Raw genomic sequence first — 22,469 nt, 5'->3', positions numbered from 1 at the left:
CTCCAGTCAGGGAAAGTGATGGGTGAGGGCTGGACTCGCAGGCTGAGCTTGCAGGACAATCTCGTTACTCATCTGCTCGCAGCCAGGACAACTCTTTGAGTATGTGGGGGAAGGGGGAGGATAAGAGAGGCCAGATAAGCTGGCCCCATGGCGGCTGCCACTGGAGCGCGGGTTATCAGAGAGGCCCTGGGCCTGGCCCCCAGCTAATTGGGAAGGTTACGGGCCCTGCCACAGCCTGTAATCAGCTGGAAGTGAGAGCTGGGCCACAGGGTGGGAGACCTTACTGCCCAGTGGCCCTGGAGCAGCCAGCCTCCTATCCTCTAGAGATAACACCCGGGCAATCTCTGCCTCACCCCCAGCAGCCCGAGCAGCCCGCCATGATGGCATCACCCAGGAGGCCATCAAAACATGTATCTAATTGTGACCTGACAGGGTACCTTGAGGAAGCCATCTGACCTCTCTCATTCTCATAGCACCAAGGTACTATGGACTCTCAGTTTAACAGAGGAAAAAATATCTTCATGGCCTGCGAAGAGGCTGATAGGAGCTGGGGTGGCAGCTCAAGAAGGGAGGGCACAGCTCAAGGAGGAAGGGATTGATTTGAGAAAAGGCCCAGTGGTCCCAAGGCACAGGCACTCTGTCAAACACTGGTGTCAGCTCCTCTGGAGGCAAGCAGAGGCCAGCGCAGGCAGCTGCCAGTCAGGGACTGGAAATGGTTTCTCAGTGCTCATGTTTCTGATTTTCACAGATCAGAGAATCTAAAGTAGAAGGTACCTAGGAGAGCACTGTTCGGACCTCATTTTGCAGGTGAGAAGCCTGAGTTCCAGAGAAGGCCAGGGCTTTGCCCAAGGTTACAAAGTCACACAGCTAATCTGCTGACCCCTGTCTGCACCTTGCTGCCTCACATGCCCTGGCCAGTTCCATTTGAGGCCCCGATTCTGTGCTGACCTCCCTGGCCTGTGCCCCCACACAATCAAGGACTCTGATCCCACTCACTCCCATCCCCTACCCCTAAGAGTTTCCAGCTCCAGCCCCTCCCTGACTCTGAAGCTGCTCCCTTGCTCCTGTGTAACTGAGAAGGCAGCCCCCTCCTGCAGACCTAGAATTGGAAACTCTAGGGGCAAAGGGAGAGAGCACCTCGTATGTCTTGTATTCAAAGCAGAGCCCAGCCATGGGCTGGGGCCCTGGAGTCTCATTATTGCCCTGCTGTATGAGCAGGGGTAGCTAGTGGGACATCAATGACATCACCGCCTCTAAGGAGTGGATTCAGCCTTGCTCTCTTTGCAGGTCCCAGGGTCCCATCCCAGCTCTGCCACGGGTAGCTGTGTAGCTGTGTGGCCTCGGGTGAATTACTGCACCTCTGGGCTTCAGGGTCCTCATCTGCAGAGTAGGGGGAGGGGAGCACGCCCTGATGAGAGGAGCAACAAGGCTGAAGCAGGCAAAGAGGAAGCTGCAGGTCAAAAGGCAAAAGGTTGGTTCGAGGCCAGGAGACTGACTGGACAGGCCAGGTAGCACTTCCGCGGGGAAAGGGAGGGCGGTACGGAGCAGCGGGAACCAGGATTGTGGCGCGCTGCCCCCAAGCTGCTCCGGGGAATCCCGGCCAGGCTCCCTGTGAAAGCGTTTCTGAAAGCGAATCAAGAGTCTGGTGAGGCCAGCCCCGCCCCTCTCGCGCAGGTGGGCTGGCCCTAGGGGTCCTTGCTGTGCTTTGCCCCTACTCTCAAGCCACACAGCAGCGTGGCCTGTTCACGCTGCCGCGATCCTAGACACCTACATGCATGACCTCACCCCCGTGCACGTCCATGCACATGCAGGTTCACAGATGTGCACCCCACTTTCGCTGAAACCCGGCGTCTCAAGTACCAGCCGCGACCCGCGGACCTCGACCCCAGAGCAACGAATATTCTGGAGCTCCCAGGGTTATGGGATCCCCAAAACTCTGGGGAAGTCGTCCAAAGTCCGGCAGGGACGCGTTCTTGGTTGCCGGCCGGCCGAGTGACCTCGCCCTCAGGTGCAGAGCGACGCCCCTCGAGGGCCAGAGCAGCCAGGCTGGCCATCGCCTTCGCATCAGCCTAGAAGACTGGGGAATGGCCCACAAAAGCCTTGGCTGCCCAGACACTTCCCGGGACCTAAGCGGAAGAAGTGGCCCCACCGCCCGTCCTGGCGCAAGACTGGGGCCACAACGCGGCCGGCCGGGAAGAGGTCGTGCCTCCCGCTCTCCCCGCGCGCGCCGCCCCCCCCCCCCCATCCTAGCCACTTGGCCCGACCCTGCGCGGGGTAATTGGGTCGGGAGGGAGGCGACGGGCGGGCGGCGACTCCAGAGAGACTGCGTGCCTGTCAGCCGCAATTTGTCTAAGTGGACGGGACAGGCCGGGCCGCTGCGGGCCGGGGTCATCGAGGCTGCGGCCCCCACCCCAGCCAGACCCGGGACCGCGGGGGAGCCGGCCCGGCAGCTAAACGGGGCTGGCTGGCGCCAAGGCTCCGGGAGGCGCGGGTCCGGCAGGGAAGCCGGAGATGGGAAGCAACTCTGTCTGTCTGCCCCCTCCTCCTGCTCCTGCATACACACACAACACGCCAAGACGGGGACGGACGCACCCAGTGGCACCTCCACTGCTGGTCACACGTGTTGGGCCACACACGTCACCCGAGCTTAGCCCGGCACGCTCAAATACGACCGTGCACTTAGTACCAGTCTCACGACAGCGCCCGGTTTCCCAGACGGACGTCCCCTCTTCCTCACGACGAAACATCCTCAAGCCATCCTCGCGGGCGCACGCAGATCCACACCCAGTCACACCGACCACAGACACCTGCGGGGACCAACCCGGGGAAGGCCCTAGCAGTGGCTCTTGACCCCGCGAAAGGTTACGGGGCCAGGGACGGACCAGCAGCCCCCCAGACTCAGGACCGCGGCCCCACCCGGCCCAGGCACCTCCGCCCGATTTCCTTGTTGCGGGAAGCGCGGAGCGCACTGAGCGCGCGCAAAGGGCCGGAGGCCGGGAGGCCCGCGCCCGCCAGACGCCCGGGCCCAGGACCGCCAGGGAGAGGGAGGGGCGGCTGAGCGCGCGTCCCCCGCCCGTCTGCGGGGCCCGGCCGATGCGAAGTGACAGGGGCCGGAGCTTTGTTGTGGAGCCTCGGCCGCCTGGCGCCAGCCGCCCCCGCCCGTGCCCTCCCCCTCCAGCCCCGGGCGGCTCGCGAGGCCCCCCCCGGGGCCTCTTAAAGAGACACGCACTCTCTGCCCCGGGGACCCCCCAGGGGCGCCTGTTCCCGGGAAGGGGAAGAGGGGTAGACCCAGGTGGGGGGAGGGGCTGAGCAGGAGCTGGGCGCCGGACGGCACCGCTCCGGGGCAGCCTGGGCCTCTCATGCGCGGGTTTTCCGTGAACCAAGGATTTTCCTCGCTGGAGAGTTTGGCTGGGGGATAGATTCAAAATACTGAGGGCGGCTGTAGCAGGACCTTGGGTTGGTTGCGGGATAGCGGGGCAGGGCAGACGGTGAGGGCCCGGCCCGGAAAGAGCCTGTGGCCACCGGAGGGCAGGTCCGTGGCCCAGTGGCTGTGGCCAGGTGGCATAGAGATTCCCAGATGCAGCCGCTGCACCGTTGCCACGGGGGTTCTTGGGCAAACAACCCAGGCCAGTGTGTTTCAAACTCTCCGGGCCTTGGACCCCTGACCAGCTACGGACGTTTCCCAGGAAAATGTCCAAATGGTACACATTTATGTGTACACACTTTTGCTAGTACGAAAGTATGTGTACACACGACTTTGCAAATGTATTCACGGATTCCCAGGTCCATACCCGGATTCCCGGCTAAGGAACACTGCTCTGGCTATTATCTGGTCACCTCACAGACTGAGCAAACCTGTCCACACACGTCCTTCCCTGAAGGGGCCACATTCCGCCTAAGATGGAGCCGGCAGGACTTTGCCTGTGCAAAGCTGCAACGGATCCTGCCCCGGCTGCGTACACTGCGCAGCGCGGAGTCGAAGATTCGTTCTGGACAGAGAGGAGGCACTAAGAGAGGAGCCACCCAGCCGAGAGTGAGGTCGGGAAGAAAAACCCTGCGGGGGCGGCGCCCATTTGCGCGCTGGGAAGGGGAGATGCGAGAGCGCCTGGGCCCCTCGGAAAAGTAGAAAAAATGTCCCCGAGGCCAAACCGCTCGGGCTGGTCCCGAACTCGCACTACCCGGGGCCATCAGGCTTCACATGCCAGGTCCAAGTGTGCAGCGACAAGGTGCCCTGGGCCTGGGTGCGCGCAGCGGATGGGCAGGGTTGCCTGGGTCACTGTCGGATGTGGACTGCAAGCGCCCACCACGCGGGCACAGGGCCCGCACCGGCCGAACTCACCCGCACTTGTATTGGTTGTGCGGGCAGGAGAGTCATCCATGTCTAGTGCGTGGTCCGTCTTGTCCTTCGGAACGCGACCGCCAGAAATCAGTCCGAGTGTCAGCGCCCGAGCCGGATTCAAGGCAGGTGTGTGGCTGCTTCTCTTTCTGGGTGCACGCCTTAAGTCGCAGCTCCCGCTGCGCACAGAGGGCACCACCACACTGGGCGCGAAGCACACAAATACGCACACACATACACACCGCGGGGGCGGGGGATGAATATTGGGGCTGCCCGAGAACGAAGATTGATTGTGGAGAGCGGGGAGGGGTTCAACTACAGGTGCGCACAGACACTCCGACCCCCACACTCGTCCCTCCCCACTACTGACCCTGGTGGACGTGCGCTGCCGAGAGCCGGAAAGAAACTCTAAGAAAGTGGCGGAGAGTGGAGAGAGGATGCCGGTGTTTAGGATGAGGGAGACTTGTGTCTCCGGTACCGGATGCGGCGAAAATTCGTTGGGTTGCGGGTCAAGAATGCGAGGGCCGGCATCAGCCCGCGCCGTGCCACCCTGCGCCCGGCGGAAGGGGCGCTCACCTCCCCATTCCAAGGACCCGCTCTCCAGACCGTCGGAGGGCTCGGGACTGGGTCGGGGCCGCAGACAGACACTGGGCTGAGTCCAGAGCTTGCCCGGAACTCCAGGTTCCTCCTGAGTCTTCCTGTGAGGGGAGGCGCGGGCTAGGGGGTCCCCGCGTTTCCCGAGTGCAAGGCCGCGTCCCGCTCCCGCCCACGCCGGCCCCACAGGGCTCTGTCACGGCTCCACTCACCGGCTCCCGCCACCTGGTTTCCGCTCCGGGACCTCGGCCGCCCGCGCCTCCCGACTCGCCCGCCCACCGGCCTCTCTTTCCAGCGCCCGAAGCCTCCCTCCGGAGAGCAGGGGCCCCGGGCGGCGCCGCGGCCGGGAGCGGGGTCGGAGGCCAAGCTGGGGCGCGGGCCAGAGCGGCCGGGCGGCCAGGCGCGGGAGAAGGAGGGCGCCCCCTCTCCTCTCGGGGCCGTGTCAATGCTTTGCACTTGGGGCCAGCGTGCGGCTGGGGGTCCTTCCCCAGGGCCCTGGAACCCGGGCGCCCCCGCCTCAGGCCCTTTCGGTGGGTCGGGTCGGCCCGCCGCGCTTTCGCGTCCGGGCGCAGGCAGCCGCGGGCGCGGGCGGCGAGGTGGGGGCCGGGGCAGGGGGAGGGGTCTCGGGGCCCGCTGGCCCGTCATTGGTTAATATTTTATTCTGTTGACATGTTTTCTTACTGCTGAGGCTTCCGACACCTTCTCCCCGGCCCCCCCTCCCGGCCGGAGCTTGGCCTGAGCTGTCAAAACCCCGCCCCCGGAGACCCACAATTGGTCCAAAAAGCGTAAAATCAGCAATCAAGGGGGGCCTGGCTCGTTAGCGCAGGGGATCCGAGCAGGGCAGGACATGTGAGATAGTCACAGTTTTCCAGAGATCACGACAAGATCTAACCAGTCGCGCGTGGTCCCCGGCGCCGGAGCGGGCCAGCCCAGCCCAGCCCAGCGCAGAGCCCCCGCCGCCCCCGCGCCCAGAGCCGCGCGCCCAGAGCCGTGCGCCGGACGGGGAGCAGGGAGGAACCGCCGCCGCGCTTGCCACCCGGGTCGCCCTTCCTCCGCTCGCGCCGCCGCCCGGGCCGGGGGTCCGAGCCGCGCGCCCCCGGCCCCGGCCCCCGGGCGCCTGGGCCGGATGTCCCAATGAGAGAGCCGGCGCTGGCGGCCAGCGCCATGGCTTACCACCCGTTCCACGCGCCACGGCCGGCCGACTTCCCCATGTCTGCCTTCCTGGCGGCGGCGCAGCCCTCCTTCTTCCCGGCGCTCGCACTGCCGCCGGGCGCGCTGGCCAAGCCGCTGCCCGACCCGGGCCTGGCGGGGGCGGCGGCCGCGGCGGCCGCGGCGGCGGCGGCGGCCGAGGCGGGGCTGCACGTCTCGGCACTCGGCCCGCACCCGCCCGCCGCGCATCTGCGCTCACTTAAGAGCCTGGAGCCCGAGGACGAGGTGGAGGACGACCCCAAGGTGACGCTGGAGGCCAAGGAGCTGTGGGACCAGTTCCACAAGCTGGGCACCGAGATGGTCATCACCAAGTCCGGGAGGTAGGGCGGTCGGCTGGCCGGCGGGCGCGCGGGCGGGCGGGCTCGGGGACCCGACAGCACTGACCAGCGCCGAGCCCGCCGCTCGCGGCTCCCGGCTCCAGCCCCCGCGCCACGTTTAGCTCCCACAGACAACCAAGTTGATTTGCTCATTTGGCACCGAGCGATTTTTTAAAAACTAAAATATCAAAATCGCCCGAATGAACTAAAAAGAAAACATGCTCTTAAAGAATAGTCCCAACCGTTCTACGTCCCAAAGCGAAGAGGCCCCGCGGCTCGGCCCTGGCGGGTCTCGGAGGTCTCGGCTGCAACTCCAAAGCCCCGCGGCCTCGCTCTGCTGCCTCTCGGTCTGACTCGGAGCCCCAGGGACATGCAGCGTCTCCCGGACTCTCCTCCGACCCTGCAGCCCAGAATGGGACTCGCACCCCGCTAGGCCCAGGCTGGCCTGCTGGTTCCCGCTGGCCGCTCTGTTCCCGGCAGCGAGCCCCGAGCCGGCCTAGGCGCAGCCTGACCGGGCCGGGATCCTGGTCCTGGCTGAGGAGCAAGGAGCTCCGGACGCACACGCCGCCCCAGGCCTTAAAGCCAGAAGGAAACCACAGTCCCCAAACCCTCCATCCTTCCACTCAGCCACCGAGAATCCAGGCCTCAGGCTCACCCTCTTCCCCCGAACTTCAGGGTCAGGGTTCTGTTCGGCGCTGTAACCCAGTTCCCCAAACAAACATCCTCCGAATTTATTTCTGGGAGCTTCAGTCTTAAGTGGGTATACTCCAGAAACTATTTTCGGGGAGATTCAAGAGAAGCGGGTATATTTCTAGAGGGCCTGGATTTCTTTCCTGGACATAGGCTTTCATCTCAGATGAGGGAGAAAGAGGGTCACCAGATCTGAGCATGGGACCACTAGGAAGCCTTATAATAAGAGAGGGTCTGACAGGCAGAAACGGTATCTCCCAGGAGTAACAACCACAGGTGGGGTCTCCCAGGCAGTAGTAAGGGGGCAGAACAGCGACAACAGGGAAACACAGACGGGGAAGCTCCAGGCAGTGGTGGTGTCCGTGCAGACTGCCCTCCGATACAGAGCCGGGTCCTATGGCGTCTCCCCCTTTCCCTTCCTCGCAGGCGGATGTTTCCTCCCTTCAAGGTTCGAGTCAGCGGCCTGGACAAGAAGGCCAAATACATTCTGCTGATGGACATTGTGGCCGCTGATGATTGCCGGTATAAATTCCACAACTCGCGCTGGATGGTGGCAGGCAAGGCCGATCCAGAGATGCCCAAACGCATGTACATCCACCCAGACAGCCCGGCCACGGGAGAGCAGTGGATGGCCAAGCCTGTGGCCTTCCACAAGCTGAAGCTGACCAACAACATTTCCGACAAGCACGGCTTCGTGAGTGCAGGGCAGGTGTGGGGATGGGGGTGGGAGACTGCGCACCTGGGACTGCGGGGAGGGGGGTGTGGGGGGGCAGCCAAGGCGACAGGATAGCTGGCTGAAGCCCCAGAGTGCCCCTGGCCGGGTTACTGCCCTGTGGCCTCTGCCGGCTGGGTTTGAGCCCAAAGGGCTCTGCTCTGCCAGCCGGGGGAATGCGGGGTGGGCTGGTGAGCTCCAGGCTGTTCACATCCTCTTCTTGGAAGGCCTTCGAAACCCCTTCCTAGAGTCCAGCCGGAGGCAGGTCTTGCCGGGACTCCATCTGCAGCCCCTGGGCTTTAGGTGCTGAGCTTGGAAGACCTGCCCACGACTTCAGCTTGTCCTCACCCTTCCCCAAGACCGGTGCCCCCATCCCTCTCCCCAAACTAGGAGACTTGAAAGTTAAACCAGCCCCCTCCACACCCTCTCTGAGGCTCCGTTCCCTCCTCCAGCAGGCAGACGCCCTGCCAGGAGGAGGGAGTTTGGGAGCGCTCTCTCTTTCTGCCTGAGCCGGGGCCCCAGAGAATCGGAGGGGAGAGTTGATGGGGCAAAAAGGACTGCCTATTCGGAGGCAGAGCAGTCAGTGAGCCTTCCTTAGGTTCCAATCATCTCCCCATGAGGTTACTAGGGGCTTAGCAGTGACCCCAGGAAGAGAGATTGAGTGGAGTCGCAGGGGTTTTTATTTTGTTTTATTTGTGTTTTCAACTGGGGTAATTTTTTTTTAATGGAGAGAGAAACTGTGGTAAAGAAAACTGAGAGGAAAATATAGGAGAAAGAGAAATACATGCGAGTAAAAGAGAAGAGAAGATAGGAGAAAAGAGCGGAGGGTTGGGGGTGGAGAAGGCAGAACCACGAGAGAGATGGAAAGAGGCCGGGTCCCCAGAGAGTAGAAATGCTCCGGCCAAAGCCTGGGGGCTGCCAGCTGACCCCCGCCCTCCCCGCAGACCATCCTGAACTCCATGCACAAGTACCAACCGCGTTTCCACATCGTGCGAGCCAACGACATCCTGAAGCTGCCCTACAGCACCTTCCGCACCTACGTGTTCCCCGAGACCGACTTCATCGCGGTCACTGCCTACCAGAACGACAAGGTGCGCGGGGCGGGCGGTGGGCCCAGCCTCTGCACCGATGCCCTCCCGCAAGTGCAGGCTCCAACCCCGCACTCACGCCTTCCCGCAGCCCCCTCCCCCGCCCCGCGCCCTCACAGTCCACTCTCCAGCACCGAGTCTCGCATCTGTAACCACAGCACCCACCGAAATCCCCCAGGCTCCCTCCCAAGCCCGCGACACGTACGCACAGGCTCCCCCGGGCGGGCGCGCGGACAGCTGGGCGCTCGTTGGGCTAGGGATGTTTACTTAGCAATTAGCAGAGACTGCGGGTCCGCGCTGACATTTTTACATTTTATTCGTTTATTTCTTGGCTCAGGGATGGGAATTTAAATGAAGAGAGGGCTCCCGAGGCATTCTGCGCAGGCTCTCCCGACGCTAGGAACCCGGGGCCCAGTTTTCACTCTTCCGGGGGAGCCAGGGGGCGGGACAGGTGACACAGCCCCCCAAAGCACCCCCCTCTGGGTCTGTCCAGGCCCGGGACCCCTTGGAGGTGCTTAGAGACTTCTCTTTCAAGCGGAAGGGCTTTTTCTGCTTGCTGCCTTTCTACACCCTCTCTGGAGGGACAGAGCACCACCCCACTAGGCCGGTACCTATGTGTACCACTCTCTGGTGAAGGAGAGTGTCCGAGTGTGCTGGTGGGGGTTCTTTCTGTCTTTGTGAACCGATGTGTCTGCGCGGGTACGTGTGAACCATTTGGGGCGCCTGGCATACGTGTGGAGGCGTGTGAATTCGTTTGGTTTCCGTGAGCACTTGTTTTATCTGTGTGTACTCGCGTGTGCGCGGGCCCGTGAGTGTGATTTGTCTTTGCGTGTGTCTGGGGACGTGCGTGCGCTGTGCTGTCTCTCTGCGCGCCTGCTCAGGTGCCGGGTTTGTTTAACCTGAGTGACCGCATGGACCTGTGTTCGTGCTTGGGCAGATTTCGATTCTGTGCGCACAGCTTTGGGCCTGTGTGTGCAAGTTGAGGGATTATGCCTCGAATAAAGTTTTTAGAGGAGGAGAGACCCTGTCGCTTTCCGAGAGGCCCGCCTGCCGGCCTCACCTCATCCTTCCGGCTCCGAGCGTCCCATCCCAGGCGGCGGGTACCAAGTGGACACAGCCCGGACTCTCCTCTGGGCCGGTAGCCGCCAACATCGGGGTGCCCCAGGCCAGGCTGGAAGAGCTGTATCCTGACCTGGCGCCGCCCCCTCGGTCCCCGCAGATCACGCAACTGAAGATTGACAACAACCCTTTTGCCAAGGGCTTCCGGGACACCGGGAACGGCCGGCGAGAGAAAAGGTGAGGGGTGCGCGGGACCGCCCTGAGGCGGGTGCCGCGGGGAACAGGGCGTGGGGATGTGCACGGTCCCCTCTGACCTGCTCCCTCGGATCGTCCCCAGGAAGCAGCTGACGCTGCCGTCTCTGCGCTTGTACGAGGAGCACTGCAAGCCCGAGCGCGACGGTGCCGAGTCGGATGCCTCATCTTGCGACCCTCCCCCAGCGCGGGAACCGCCACCCTCCCCAGGGGCAGCGCCTAGTCCACTGCGCGTGCACCGGACCAGAGGTGAGGTTCGGGCGTTCTGATCAAGGGGAAGGGGGAGGGGAGGGTCGCCTCAGGGCGCCGGGTTGGCCCTTTGCTCAGCGTCCAACTAATCGGAAGGCCTGGGGGAAGCGACAGCAGTGTGTCTGCGATGGGCCTTCCAACCCAGGACCCCCTGTGGGGACGGTCCTTGGTTCCCAGAAGATCTGGCTGGACTCCGAACGAGGTCCCTGGCTCTGTGTGACTCTGTGGCAGTAGTTTCTTTACAGGGCTCAGTTTCTCCCACAGTAAAAAAGGGGTCTTGGATTAGGTGACCCGCAGCTGCCCCTAGCCCGACGAGGCCCTAGAAGCTCCTCCGGCTTGGCCTCCCTGCGAGCGGGCCTTCCCAAGTCTCCCTCACGTAGCCCAGACCCCGGGAGAGGCTTCGCGTCTGGCCCTTCCCGGGCTCCTGCGACTCCGCGCGTCCTCTCTCCCCGCAGCCGAGGAGAAGTCGTGCGCCGCCGACAGCGACCCGGAGCCCGAGAGGCTGGGCGAGGAGCGCGCGGGGCCGGCGCTAGGCCGCAGCCCGGCCCTGGACGGCGGCGGCTCCCCGCGCCTCCCCGAAGTTGAGCGCGCGCGGGAGCGGCGCAGCCCGGAGAGGGGCAAGGAGCCGGCCGACAGCGGCGGGGATGGCCCGTTCAGCCTGCGGAGCCTAGAGAAGGAGCGCGGCGAAGGCCGGCGGAAGGACGAGGGGCGCAAGGAGGCGAGCGAGGGCAAGGAGCCCAGCCTGGCGCCGCTGGTGGTGCAGACAGACAGTGCGTCCCCCCTGAGCGCCGGACACCTGCCAGGCCTGGCTTTCTCTGGCCACCTGCACGGGCAGCAGTTCTTTGGGCCGCTGGGGGCCGGCCAGCCGCTCTTTCTGCACCCGGGACAGTTCGCCATGGGCCCCGGAGCCTTCTCCGCCATGGGCATGGGTCACCTGCTGGCCTCGGTGGCGGGCGGCGGCGGCAATGGCGGAGGCGGTGGGCCCGGGACCCCCACCGGGCTGGACGCAGGCGGGCTGGGCCCCGCGGCCAGCGCGGCAAGCACCGCCGCGCCCTTCCCGTTCCACCTCTCCCAGCACATGCTGGCATCTCAGGTAAGGCCTGCGATCTGGGGGCAGCACGATGGAGGGAGGAGGAGTGAGGTGGGCGGCTGAGGCGGGCATGCACTTGAGGGTGCCATAGGTACTCAGAGCTTCTAGCCTGGAGGACTCCGTCCTGGGGAGACCAGATGGACACTCCATGACACCTAGGTTCGGGGAGACTAAGCCTGTAAAGGCCAGGTCTGGCCAGAGTGCTGATTCTGACTCCTGTGTGACCTTGGGCAAGTCCCTGAGCCTTTTGGGGCCTGTTTCCTTCCCTGTAACCCCAGCACAGAGTGAGGCACCCATCAGACTCTTCCGCTCTGACACACTGGGGCTGCTCCTGGCTTTTGTGAAGTCTGCTTTCCTGGCCTTAGGACATTTTTCCTGGGAACAAAGACCCTTGGCTCACTGTCAGTCCCTGAAAGGCTAAGGTGGCTGGACAAAGGGAGCAGGAAGATTTGCAATATTTTCTAGACAATTGACCACCAAAATGACCCACCTCCCAGATGCCTCTGGCCCCTTTTAGGCCCCCCAGGAAGTCCTCTGGCCTGCCAAAGGACAGACTGTTCCTTCCCCCACCTTAGGTCTCCCAACTTCCCCAGCCAAACATCTCAGGGAAGAGGGGCTCAGTCCCCCAGGCCCAGGCTGAAATTCTGAGCTCTCAGGGGAGAGTTTATGAAACTGCGGCCAGCAGCAAACTAAGGAGATCCGATGGGCAGAGCGGCCTCTTTGGTTGCTTGGGTGGAATATTCCCTGTGGAAAAATTTGGATTCTCGTCATTCATTTTCTTCCCTCTGAGGTTTCTGGCAAATTGAACCCTTGAGATCTTATCTTAAGGGAAGGAAAACCGGAGTTCAGGTCTGAGAAGGCTCCTTTCGTTTAGAAGCAAATATTTTCAAAGTGGGGGAGGAGGTTCTGAAATGAGTTTTAAACAGAGCTCAGTGTGGGGGCTGTGTGGAGTGAGTGTTCAAGGCACTAACATCACATGTCTGGGGCTCTGAGCTGGCAAGGAAGCCTCTAGAAAATAGAGTTCAGGGCCTAGAAGCTTAATCTGCCCCCTTGGTTCTCTGTGTATGTGAATGCCTCCTCCCCAACAAATTCTGATAATAAGCAGGGGCATAACTGAGGCCATGGGGAAGTCAGGGCTTCTAGACACAGCCTAGTCAACAGGTGCAAGGCCAGGGTGAGAGTACCCAGTACTCAGGAGGCATCACTTGGTATACTACTGGTGGTTAAGTTCTCAAGCCGGCGTAGCCTGCCCTGGCCATCAGGTAGAGCCAAATTCTGGGAGATCTGAAGCCTCCCTCCTTCCTCCTGATGTGAGATGCCAGGTCTGAATGCCCAGTAGGGCTTGACCTTCTCAGGAAGGATATTTTCTCATTCCTGACTAAGCTACTTCTTTCCTTCTCCCTGCCTGAGCCAGGCCTGAGGCCTGGAAGCCCAGCACTGTCAGTTCCCTGCCCTCCTCCCCATACCCACATACTCTGGGGAGTGAGCCATTATCTCAAAGGTCAGATAATCCAAAAGTCGGGCTTCATGGACTCAGGCGGTGTTTATCCAGGGTTTCCTGGCTACTGTGCTCTCCACAGGCAGAGATTTTGCATTCCTTCCTCAGCTGCCACTGAGGTGCCGCCAGGAGTTCTTTGTAGAATAGTCAGACCAGTTTATAAACTGATTGGCATCTGTGCCCTTCTCCTGGCCCAGGCAGGAGACCTCTGAGCAGGTGGACAGGTAGAGGGAGAGTTTTTAAAGCTCCTCCCCCAGCCTGTGCTTCCTCAGCCCCTCCGAGCACCTGCAGATAGAAGGGCAGGGGAGAGACACTCTTTTAAGTAACCAGAACCTCCCAAGACAGCCAACCCTGCCTGCTCGCCACCTGGCCCCATGCCTGCCCGGTTTCCTCCCTCTAGGTCTTTGCCCGTGCTAGTCCAGCCACCTGGAATGTCCTTCCCTTCCTCCTACCGTAAGACCTGGCACAGAGCTGGATGGCACCAGGCCTGTGTATCATAACCTTCTAACTGGGTCTGGCCATAGACTGGCTCATGCCTACCTCTGCTGCTGCGGGTTATGGTTACATCAGCTCTGGTCTTATATTCCTAAAACAGTAGGGCAAGGATTCCCAGCTGTAGCACCACCCCCAGCACCCAGCCTCCCCTCAGGAACACCTTAGACAGGATGCCTAATCCTTGTTTCGTTCTGTTTCTTCCAGGGAATCCCAATGCCCACTTTCGGAGGCCTCTTCCCCTACCCCTACACCTACATGGCAGCTGCTGCGGCAGCGGCCTCCGCTTTGCCAGCTACCAGTGCTGCGGCTGCCGCCGCTGCCGCCGCTGGCTCCCTATCCCGGAGCCCCTTTCTGGGCAGTGCCCGGCCCCGCCTGCGCTTCAGCCCCTACCAAATCCCGGTCACCATCCCGCCTAGCACTAGCCTCCTCACCACTGGGCTGGCGGCGGAGGGCTCCAAGGCTGTAGGAGGCAACAGCCGGGAGCCTAGCCCGCTGCCCGAGCTGGCTCTCCGCAAAGTGGGGGCACCGTCCCGCGGCGCCCTGTCCCCCAGCGGCTCAGCCAAAGAGGCGGCCAGTGAACTGCAGAGCATCCAGAGACTGGTGAGTGGGCTGGAGAGCCAGCGAGCCCTCTCCCCCGGCAGGGAGTCGCCCAAATGAGGGAGCTGCCCAGCTCCTCTGCTGCCACGCAGGCCTCCCGGGCTGTCTGCCCCTGCTGCTTGGGACGTGTACAGCACAGAATGGGTATTTATTTAAATAAAGGAGCAAAAGCGGGCTGGAGCAGCCGGAATAGAGCCCCGACCAGCCAGCCGGGGCCTGGGACACTTCCCTGGGCCTCACAAGGAATCCGGCTGCGGGGAACACAGTCGCCTTGGAGCCACTGGACTCGGTCCAGATCTGCTCCAGTGTCAAGGTGGCATGGGCCGGGGGCCTCTCCAGGTGCTCCGCCGCTGTGGGGAGGCCTCATCCCGGGCCCAGCGGTCTCTTCGGGAACCCAAAGGTGTAGGGGTCAGTGGTGAGAGCTTCGGAGGGAGCCCCAGAGCCGCTAGCCTCGGGCATGGACCGCTTGAGGATCTGGGGTGAGGGATGCTGGGGTCAGTGAAGACTGGTCAGTGCAGCCTTGAGCAGGGAGGGACCTGTTCTTTTAGTCTTCCCACAAGAGACAGGCGCCTCTCCCACCCCTGGGTCAGCGGAGGGAGTGGCACTTTTGTCTTGAGTCCCCAGGGAAAAAAAGATATTTATGAAATAAATGGTAATTTGTGTAAATAAGCTTTAAGGTTCACAGAATATGCAAATTGGTATTAATTTATTCAAAGGTGTACATTGCTGTGTACATAATATTTAGAGATTAACTCATAGCATTTAATTTTTTTTTTTCATTTTACATGAGCATCTATATTGTACAGGGCTGGGAGGCGGGGGCGTCCTTGACTGCGGGAGAAGGCCCCGACCCCCAGAGGAGCTACCACCCTGCCAGCCCCTCGGCCCCTCCGCCCGGGCTTTGCTCGCCCGGCTCGCGGGCTCCACCTCAGGTTTTCACTTTTCGCTTCGGAGCGAGACGAAACGACAAAAACGCGAGAAAACAATAAAACGCTACAATGCGAAGTGAACCGCGCTGTGCGCTCTGTGGGCTGCGCGGGGCTGGGGCGCAGCAAGCGCGGAAGGAGGACTGGAGGCGGGGACAAAAGATCGGGCGTCCCCCGCGCGGCGGCAGCTGCACCCCAGGGGTCGCAGCACCGCTGGGGCCACGGGCGGAGCTGCGAGGCCGGGCGGCGCCGGCGCGGACCGCGGGCTGGGCCAGGAGGCGCCGAGCCACCTCGAGTACCCCGCGCTCCCAGCGCGGGTCGCGTCCCAGGCTGGCGGCCGGGCTCCCTCTGCTGGCCACACGCCTCAGTCGGACGCTCCAGCCACTCCGCGCCTGGACTCCAGCCTCCCTGTCTGGGGCACCATGGTGGAAACGAACCACGTTTAGTGCCTCTGGGTAGGTGGGGCTGGTAAGATGCTCCCTGCTCCCTCTCTCCCTTCCGAGGAGGGCTTTGGTCGTGGTCCCCCAAATACTACGAATCCTAGAATCCTTTTTCACCACTCTGCCTCCTGAACCTCAAAAACAAACATTCTGTGTCAGGGCTGTTGACTAGAGTGGCAAAGTCTACCCTGAAAATTCTCCCGTGTAACTCATCTAAATCTCTCTTGGGGCTTTGGGGCGTGTGGGTCAATAGGCTGTTTCCTTTCCTGCCTCACTTTCCCCCTGTATAATAATGGGCTCGGTTGGAGGGTCTCTCTGGGAGTCCCACTGTCAGTCTCCATCAGGCCTGTCTTTCCCCGAGACCCACTCCTGTAAGGACGGCTGCCTCCTGCCCCCATCCCGTGAGCTCTCAAGGGCGGCATCTCTCTCCTCTGCATCCAGCCAACAGGTGTCTCCAGCCCCAAATCCTAGCCGTGGGAAAGGGTGGGAGATGAGCGGGCTCTCCTTCAACCTACTCCTGGGTCTGTCCGTCAGTGAGCCCCCCACCTCCTTCCCCGTTCTCTCCTCTATTTCTTGAGGATCCATGATGCCCTGGCCGAGTATGCTGCCCACCTTGGGTACTTTGAGGGGCGGGAGGTGCTGGCCTCCAATTCACCAGGAATACCAGTGATGGTGAGATGGAGGAAGGGTAAAGGTGGAGGTGGAATTGACGGTATCCGGACCTCCAAAGGCCCAGAAACATTCGTGGGCTGACTCATTTGCAAGGACAGAGAACCAGGTCCGCCTCTTCCAGGGAGGGAGCTGGCCCCAGGCCGCGCTGAATTCGGCGAGGGGCTCGGCCAGCGTACGAGTGAGAGGGCGCAAAAGACTCTGTCCCAGCCCCGGGAGGGTGGACTCCGGCTTCCCTGCCTCTGATCGTTGGGAGGGCAGGACAGTGAAGCGGCAGTCCAGGAACGGGGTGGGCAGAGAGGCCCCTTTCTCAGTTCGAATAGAATCTCTCGTGGACAGTGTGCTTATTCGAGGTTGCTTTGGGCTAAAAATGCCTCTAAAATTCGAAGAACAGGGGCATTTCTTCCCGCTTCTCACTGTCAGCACGTCTAGGAAGGAGAGTTGGGAAGAGGCGGCGGGTTTACGGCAGCCTGCGGAGCGGGATGCTGACACCAGGGGGCAGCACCGACCTGGAGCCGCGGGAGGGGCCGTGGGCAGAGCGGGGAAGCCGCGGAGGGCGGCTGCAAAGGACGGGTAGGCCGTCCCTGCTGAAGCACCCCGGGTGCCCTGGAGTGATACTCCAGGGCCTCGAGAGGCCCCGGGCCCCGAGTGCATCTTGGAGAGTCGTCGCCCCTTTGCCCCGCCTCCCGCCGCGCACGTTCCCTGCCGCAGTCTCCCTCGCAGCGCTCCGCTGGGTCCCAGCTGCGAGCCTGAGTTCGGCTGCGGGAACCGCGTGGCCGGCAGCAGAGCCTTGTCCCAGACAAAGGCCAGGCCGCTCCCTGGCCCAATTAAGCCACCCGCCTCCCGGCCCTCATTGTTCCCGGGGTCGCCAATTAGCCCAGGCGCCCCGCGTCCCGCCGCTCCGGTTCCCCAAGCCCTCCTTAACCCTTCAGGGCCTGGCATCTGCGGCCCTAGACGGCGGAATCGCCAGCGCGCGGACGTGTGTGGAGGGCATGTTTGGGGGGAATGGGGATTGAGGGGTCGCTGTGGCTTGTTGGTGACCTGGCTTGTCGCCGCGGGACGCTGTGCGTTGAGACTATGGGGTCTGAGAGGGAATTGTGCATGTCGGTGCAGGATTGTGAATGTGATTCACAGGGGAGCCCTGAGACGGGGTGTGGGTGTGGGGGGCTCCGTGAGACCCCTGGCGGCTAGGCAGCATGGATTGCGAGACCTAGAGGACTTCATTTCCTCTTCGGTTAATCCGAGTCGTCGGAGCCCTCCAGTCCTTCCTCCCCCGCCCCCCTGCAAATGCTGCTGAGAAGGAAATCTTGAGCATTAGTGGCCTGGCCCTAACATCGAGCAGGGCACAGAACTGGGGTCCGCCTCCCCGGCGTACTGTGGGCGCCCACGCAGGGCACCCCGCCGAGTCCCAGCGGCGCATTCAGCTTGCTGCGCCTCAGAACGCTCACAGGTGAACGCCCTAGCTCGAGGCCCCGACCCCCACCCCCCATATCCCCGTATAGGACGGTTCAAGGGGCAGAGTCTCGACGAGACTGAGATTTAAACTGAGCCTGCCTTCCTCCCTCGCTTTGGGAAGTAGCAAAAATCCAGTCCCACTCTGTCCCCTCCTTCGCCATTCTCGACCCCAGATTTCGGAGCACCAGCCCCGGGAGGCAGGGTCGGGCGAGGGGCCGAGCGCTCCGTGCTCTAGGGACTGGGCAGCAGACGGGAGACCCATGCGCACCTGAGGAAGGAGTGAAAGGGAAAGGAGCCTGAGCTCCAGGTCTTCTCTAAGCACTTCCCAGAGAGCGCCCTGGGAGTGCAGCCTGGTCACTCCTCGCTGAATGCGTTGATGCCTCTGTTCGAACATGCCTGGGACTCTGATTTGCCATTGGAACGCCTTTTGGCCTCTCTGGAGGCGCAGATCCGCTCGCCCCACCCCGCACCCACTCCCGAAGCACCGGGTTCCCAGAGCCGATGGCCGCCTCTGTTTTCCCGGCGCCTCCTTGAGGCACCTCCCGTAGCTCCGGGCCGGGAATGAACTTGGAGCTTGCCCGGTCCGCGGACTGCGGCAACTCCCCAAGTGTCCACGAGATGGCGCTCCAGGCCAGGGGCCGGGCTCGGCCGGACAGCTCGCCCGGGGCTAGAGCCCGAGGTAGACGTAACCCCCCCAGCAAGATGGACAAGGAGACTAGAGTCACAGACAGACGTAGATCTAGGCCCAGAGACGGGCACAGGCAGCCGAGGGACGGAGGTGTGCTGCGGGGCCCGAATAGGGCTCTGGACGGGGTTGAAGAGACATGGGCGGGAGGGCCTGAGGCTCGGGGTGGGGCCTCCTTTCCTTCTCCTTGGGGCCGCCCTGCCCGTGCCAACTCTCCCACCTACCAGGCCCCGGCTGCAAACACCGACCGGCCGCCTTCTGTGTGCCCGGCTGGACTAGGGCCCTCGCGATCCCTCTCGCGACAGGAGGCTGCCTGACTCCGGCCTTATGGGCCTCTCAGAAGCGGGACTGTGGGCTTGGATCCTCCGAGCTCCAGAAGAAGGCGTTGGCCAGCGCGGCCGAGGCGATAGTGCCGGGGTATGAGGATAGGAGGTTGAGGCGGCCCCAGGGCCAATGGGCAGGATCCAGTCCTCCTACCGACGGGAGGTCAGCTTAGGCTCCTTCCTCCAGCTCACCTGCCCCACTCTGGTCTTCAAGATCGAGCTCGGTTGGGCAGGGTGGCCCCCCTGGGGTGAGCCCTGCGGAGCTGCTCACCTGGGGTCCTGCCTCCCTAGGCCCCGGGTGCCAGAAGTTCCAGGGATGGCTTGGGTCTGCGTTGTTCCAGTGGAAGGTGGTGGGGAATGGGCAAGGCACACGGGTCAGCCTGAGAATCTCTCCTTTGGGTTAAAAGCCACCAAGGTTCTGGGCCAGGTTTAAATGAGAGAGTGGAGACGTGTGGGGCCCGGTGGCCGGCCGCCAGTTTGATTTGGGGGCGAGATTTGGAAGCCTGATTCCAGCTGACGCTTAAGGCTCCCAGAGGGTTCTGGCACTGTTGGAAATGATCGCTCACATTATTAACCAAGGGCACACAGCTAGAAAGCAGCCCAGTGAACACCACTTGGCACAGTCACCAGCTTGTGTGACCCTAGCCGGGCATCTTCGTGCACTAGGCTTCCAGCTCTTTCCCTTTCAATGTATAACAGAATAGGATCAAACTTTTGGTAATTTAGTAGTTATCTAAACCTCCATCTACTGCTGAAGCAAGGGAGATAGGTACAAAGTCAAGCTTTGGCTCTAGCTGTATGACCTTGAGACATGTGACTTTTTTTCTCTGGGCCCCAGAATCCTCCTCCTGAAAATACGTGGTCTGGACTAAAATCAGATTGATCTCTGAGTGCCCGGTCAACCTTGGGCCAGTTCCCAGAGACCACCCCCCCCACCCCCCCCACCCCCACCCCCCGCCCTAGGCTCAACTTCTCCAGATGAGAGGCAGGGACTATACTTCCATTTAATGTTTTAGGAACCTAAGCCTGGAGGACAGGTGAGGTCACCCACAGCCCCCGGCTGCTGTTGCTGAAATTCTCGGGGTGGGGGCAGGGTTGGTGGCCAGGAAGAATTTATGGTAGGAGAAATCCCCTCAGGGAACCAACTAGCCCCAGTACCTCCCCTCCCTGTGGGATGTGGTTATTGCCCCCCTCCCTGCTTTCCACCCTGGAACAAACCCCAGGAGAGGCAAAGACTGGTGGAGAGTGATGTTGGTACATAGCACCAATTTGTTGACTGACTGTGACTTCTTTCCAAAGAGAGAAGAGGTTACTGATGGAGGGCATTCAGGCACCTGTGTTTAAGGGTGCTCTTCAGACCTAGGGTACGCAATGGGCTAATTCCTTACCTGTGTGGAAGGCTTTGTGGCATTCAAAGCACTTTCACATATGAGGTCTCGCTGAATCCTCACTGGCAGGGTGTTGATTATGAATCCCCATTTCATGATGACACTGAGATTCAGAGAAGTGCCCCCAGGCCATCCAATAAATAAAGGAAGAGCTCTTTCACAATCCCAGGGGCCTGGTCCTTGGAAATGTTAGCTGAGGAAGTGATGATGGGTGAGAGTCAGCCTCCGGGCTGGGAAAGGACAAAGGGGCTGGGCGAGTGTCTTCTGTGGCCCACCAGGAGGCGTGTCCAAAGGGGAAGCAGTCTGACTCAGAGCCCAAGTCCAGGAGACCAGGAGAAAGACGGCCTCCTCCTTTCATGTTAGCCCAGCAAGTTCTGCCAGGGACCCCTGGTGGGGGGAGGGGCTTCTCTGGTATAAAACAATCGCAAAGGTGTTGACAGGTTACCTGAGATGTCACATGGCAAGTGCTTAGCCCTGGATGGCTCATGTTTGCTCTCCTTATTATTGATTTCCGTCCCAAAGAGAACACCGTGTTCTTTGGCCGCATGGCGCCTTCTCCTCAGCCTGATGGGAGGAGCTGTGGAACACCTACATTGTGCTTAGCATACATTTTCTTATTTAATTCTCAGTACTGGGCTGTGGGTATGATTATCCCCATGCCCATTTTTCAGAGGAGAAAACTAAGACTTAGACCTGCCCAAGGTCATGCAGCTGCTAAGAAGCAGGTCCTAGGTCCCACCAAGGTGTGGCCAACAACAAGCCTGTGCTCTCTCCTGGAGCCCTGAGACTTCCTGCTCTATAGGCCTGGGGCCTCCGAGTCCCACTGGCATTTGACCCAGCTCCCTGTGGCAGGCTCTTGTGGGACTAGTTCTTATTTTATTTAGCGCTAGACTGGCTGGTCGGTTCCTTCACCTTGCCTCAATTTGGGCTCTTATTCCCTTCTCAAAGGGACTATCCATCTTTCCAGCTTCGGCCTCCCACCAATGTCCTGGTGTGCCCATAGCAGTTCTGGTTTTAGTATTGATATCTCACGCTCTGAGAAACCCCTTAATTCTCAGCAAGTCACCCAAAGGTTACCCTACCACTCACACAGATACCCACACACAGGTTCCCCCCATAGACACACATGCATGCATGCACATCGAGATCCATACATAGCATGCTAATGCCCACACACACAGACATGCAAATATATACATATATAGACCCCCACACAGAGGCACACTCACTTAACAACCACAGACAAACACATGGACACACATACAAACACACAGAGACATGCACACACAGGGACACACAGAGACATGTGCACATACAGAGAAACACACTCAGACAGACACACACATGCAAACACACAGAGACTTACCCACACGAAGATGCTTGGTGGGGGTGGTGTTCCAAGGAGGAACCAGTTACGCAGCCTCTCCAAGGCTCTGAGGTTCCCCCCTGCCCCCAGTTTGCTGGGGCCAAGCCCTTTCCCACCCCACCCCCTCTGCATTGCCACATCTCCTCTGGGAGCGGATATACTTGTTTAAGATCTCTGTCTCCTACGAGATCACTGGCTCCCTCAAGGTGGGGCTGGTGTCTGTTTTACTCATTGCTGGGTCCCCAGAACTAAAACTGCTTAACACATGGCAGGGGTCTAAAAAGCATATGCTGAAAGAGTGAACGAATGAGTGAATGAAAGAAGTGCTTCCTCCAAAAGCAGGGCCCACACCTGGTCCCTCCAGGACGTGTTTGCCCAGGCCCTGGGTCAGAAGCTCCAAGTCCGCTTGGAGTCAGCCGCAGAGAGCCCCTGACCTCAGTCCCAGCCGACGGGGCCTCCTCTCCCTCCTGAGTGAGCCCCAGGGAGGGTGCATATCTGTGTGAGGACTTGCCTCTGCAGGAGAAGGGGCCGGGCTGCTATGGTCTGAATGTCTGTGTCCCCCTGCCCCCCACATTCATATGTTGAAACCTCACTCCCAAGATGACGGTGTCAGGTAGTGGGACCTTTAGAGGGTGAGGAGGTCATTAGGATGGAGCCCTCATGAATGGGATTAGTGCTATCATAAAAGAGACCTCTTCCCCCTTCCACCATGTGAGGATACAAGGAGACATCTGTGACCTGGAAGAGGACCCTCACCTGGCCATGCTGACGCCCTGATCTTGGACTTGCAGCCTCCAGAACTGTGAGAAATAAATGTCTGTTGTTTCTAAGGTACCCAGTCTGTGGTATTTTGTTATAGGAGCCTGACTGGACTAAGACACCGCCCATCGACAACCAGGCCCTCCCAGTCCTCACTCCCGGCTCTCTGGCATGCTGGGTGATTCTCTGTTCCCCAGGGGCTCTGGTGTCCTCCGGCCTCTGGGCCTTTGCTGCCACACAGCCCCTACTTGGAAAGGTCCACCTCTCCAACC

At 61.2% G+C, this 22,469-nt stretch overlaps 1 protein-coding gene and 1 long non-coding RNA gene across 2 annotated transcripts in view; one reads left to right on the top strand and one right to left on the bottom strand.

The window, feature by feature from the left end:
• The window catches only part of LOC139074082 (uncharacterized), a 67,061-nt gene extending 60,835 nt beyond the window's left edge, over positions 1 to 6,226 (bottom strand). Inside the window, exon 1 of the long non-coding RNA XR_011523454.1 lies at positions 6,104 to 6,226. This is a non-coding gene — a long non-coding RNA (uncharacterized lncRNA). The remainder of the gene's footprint in view (positions 1 to 6,103) is intronic.
• TBX2 (T-box transcription factor 2) lies at positions 5,823 to 15,196 on the top strand. Its single transcript, XM_070562386.1, has 7 exons — positions 5,823 to 6,459; positions 7,573 to 7,840; positions 8,803 to 8,949; positions 10,166 to 10,242; positions 10,343 to 10,506; positions 10,962 to 11,599; positions 13,794 to 15,196. The coding sequence occupies exons 1-7, from the start codon at positions 6,065 to 6,067 to the stop codon at positions 14,244 to 14,246; spliced, it is 2,142 nt and encodes a 713-aa protein (XP_070418487.1). The 5' UTR covers positions 5,823 to 6,064; the 3' UTR covers positions 14,247 to 15,196.
• Positions 15,197 to 22,469: the final 7,273 nt, after the last annotated feature.

Source organism: Equus przewalskii, chromosome 10, assembly GCF_037783145.1.
Source record: "Equus przewalskii isolate Varuska chromosome 10, EquPr2, whole genome shotgun sequence".
Taxonomy (NCBI): Eukaryota; Metazoa; Chordata; class Mammalia; order Perissodactyla; family Equidae; genus Equus; species Equus przewalskii.
This window is presented reverse-complemented; position numbering and strand designations above follow the sequence as displayed.

Coding starts and splice junctions, on each gene's coding strand:
- TBX2 (XM_070562386.1), top strand. CDS start 6,065: ATGAGAGAGCCGGCGCTGGCGGCCAGCGCCATGGCTTACCACCCGTTC. Junction 7,841..8,802: donor TTTCCGACAAGCACGGCTTC/GTGAGTGCAGGG, acceptor CCCTCCCCGCAG/ACCATCCTGAACTCCATGCA. Junction 10,243..10,342: donor AACGGCCGGCGAGAGAAAAG/GTGAGGGGTGCG, acceptor GATCGTCCCCAG/GAAGCAGCTGACGCTGCCGT.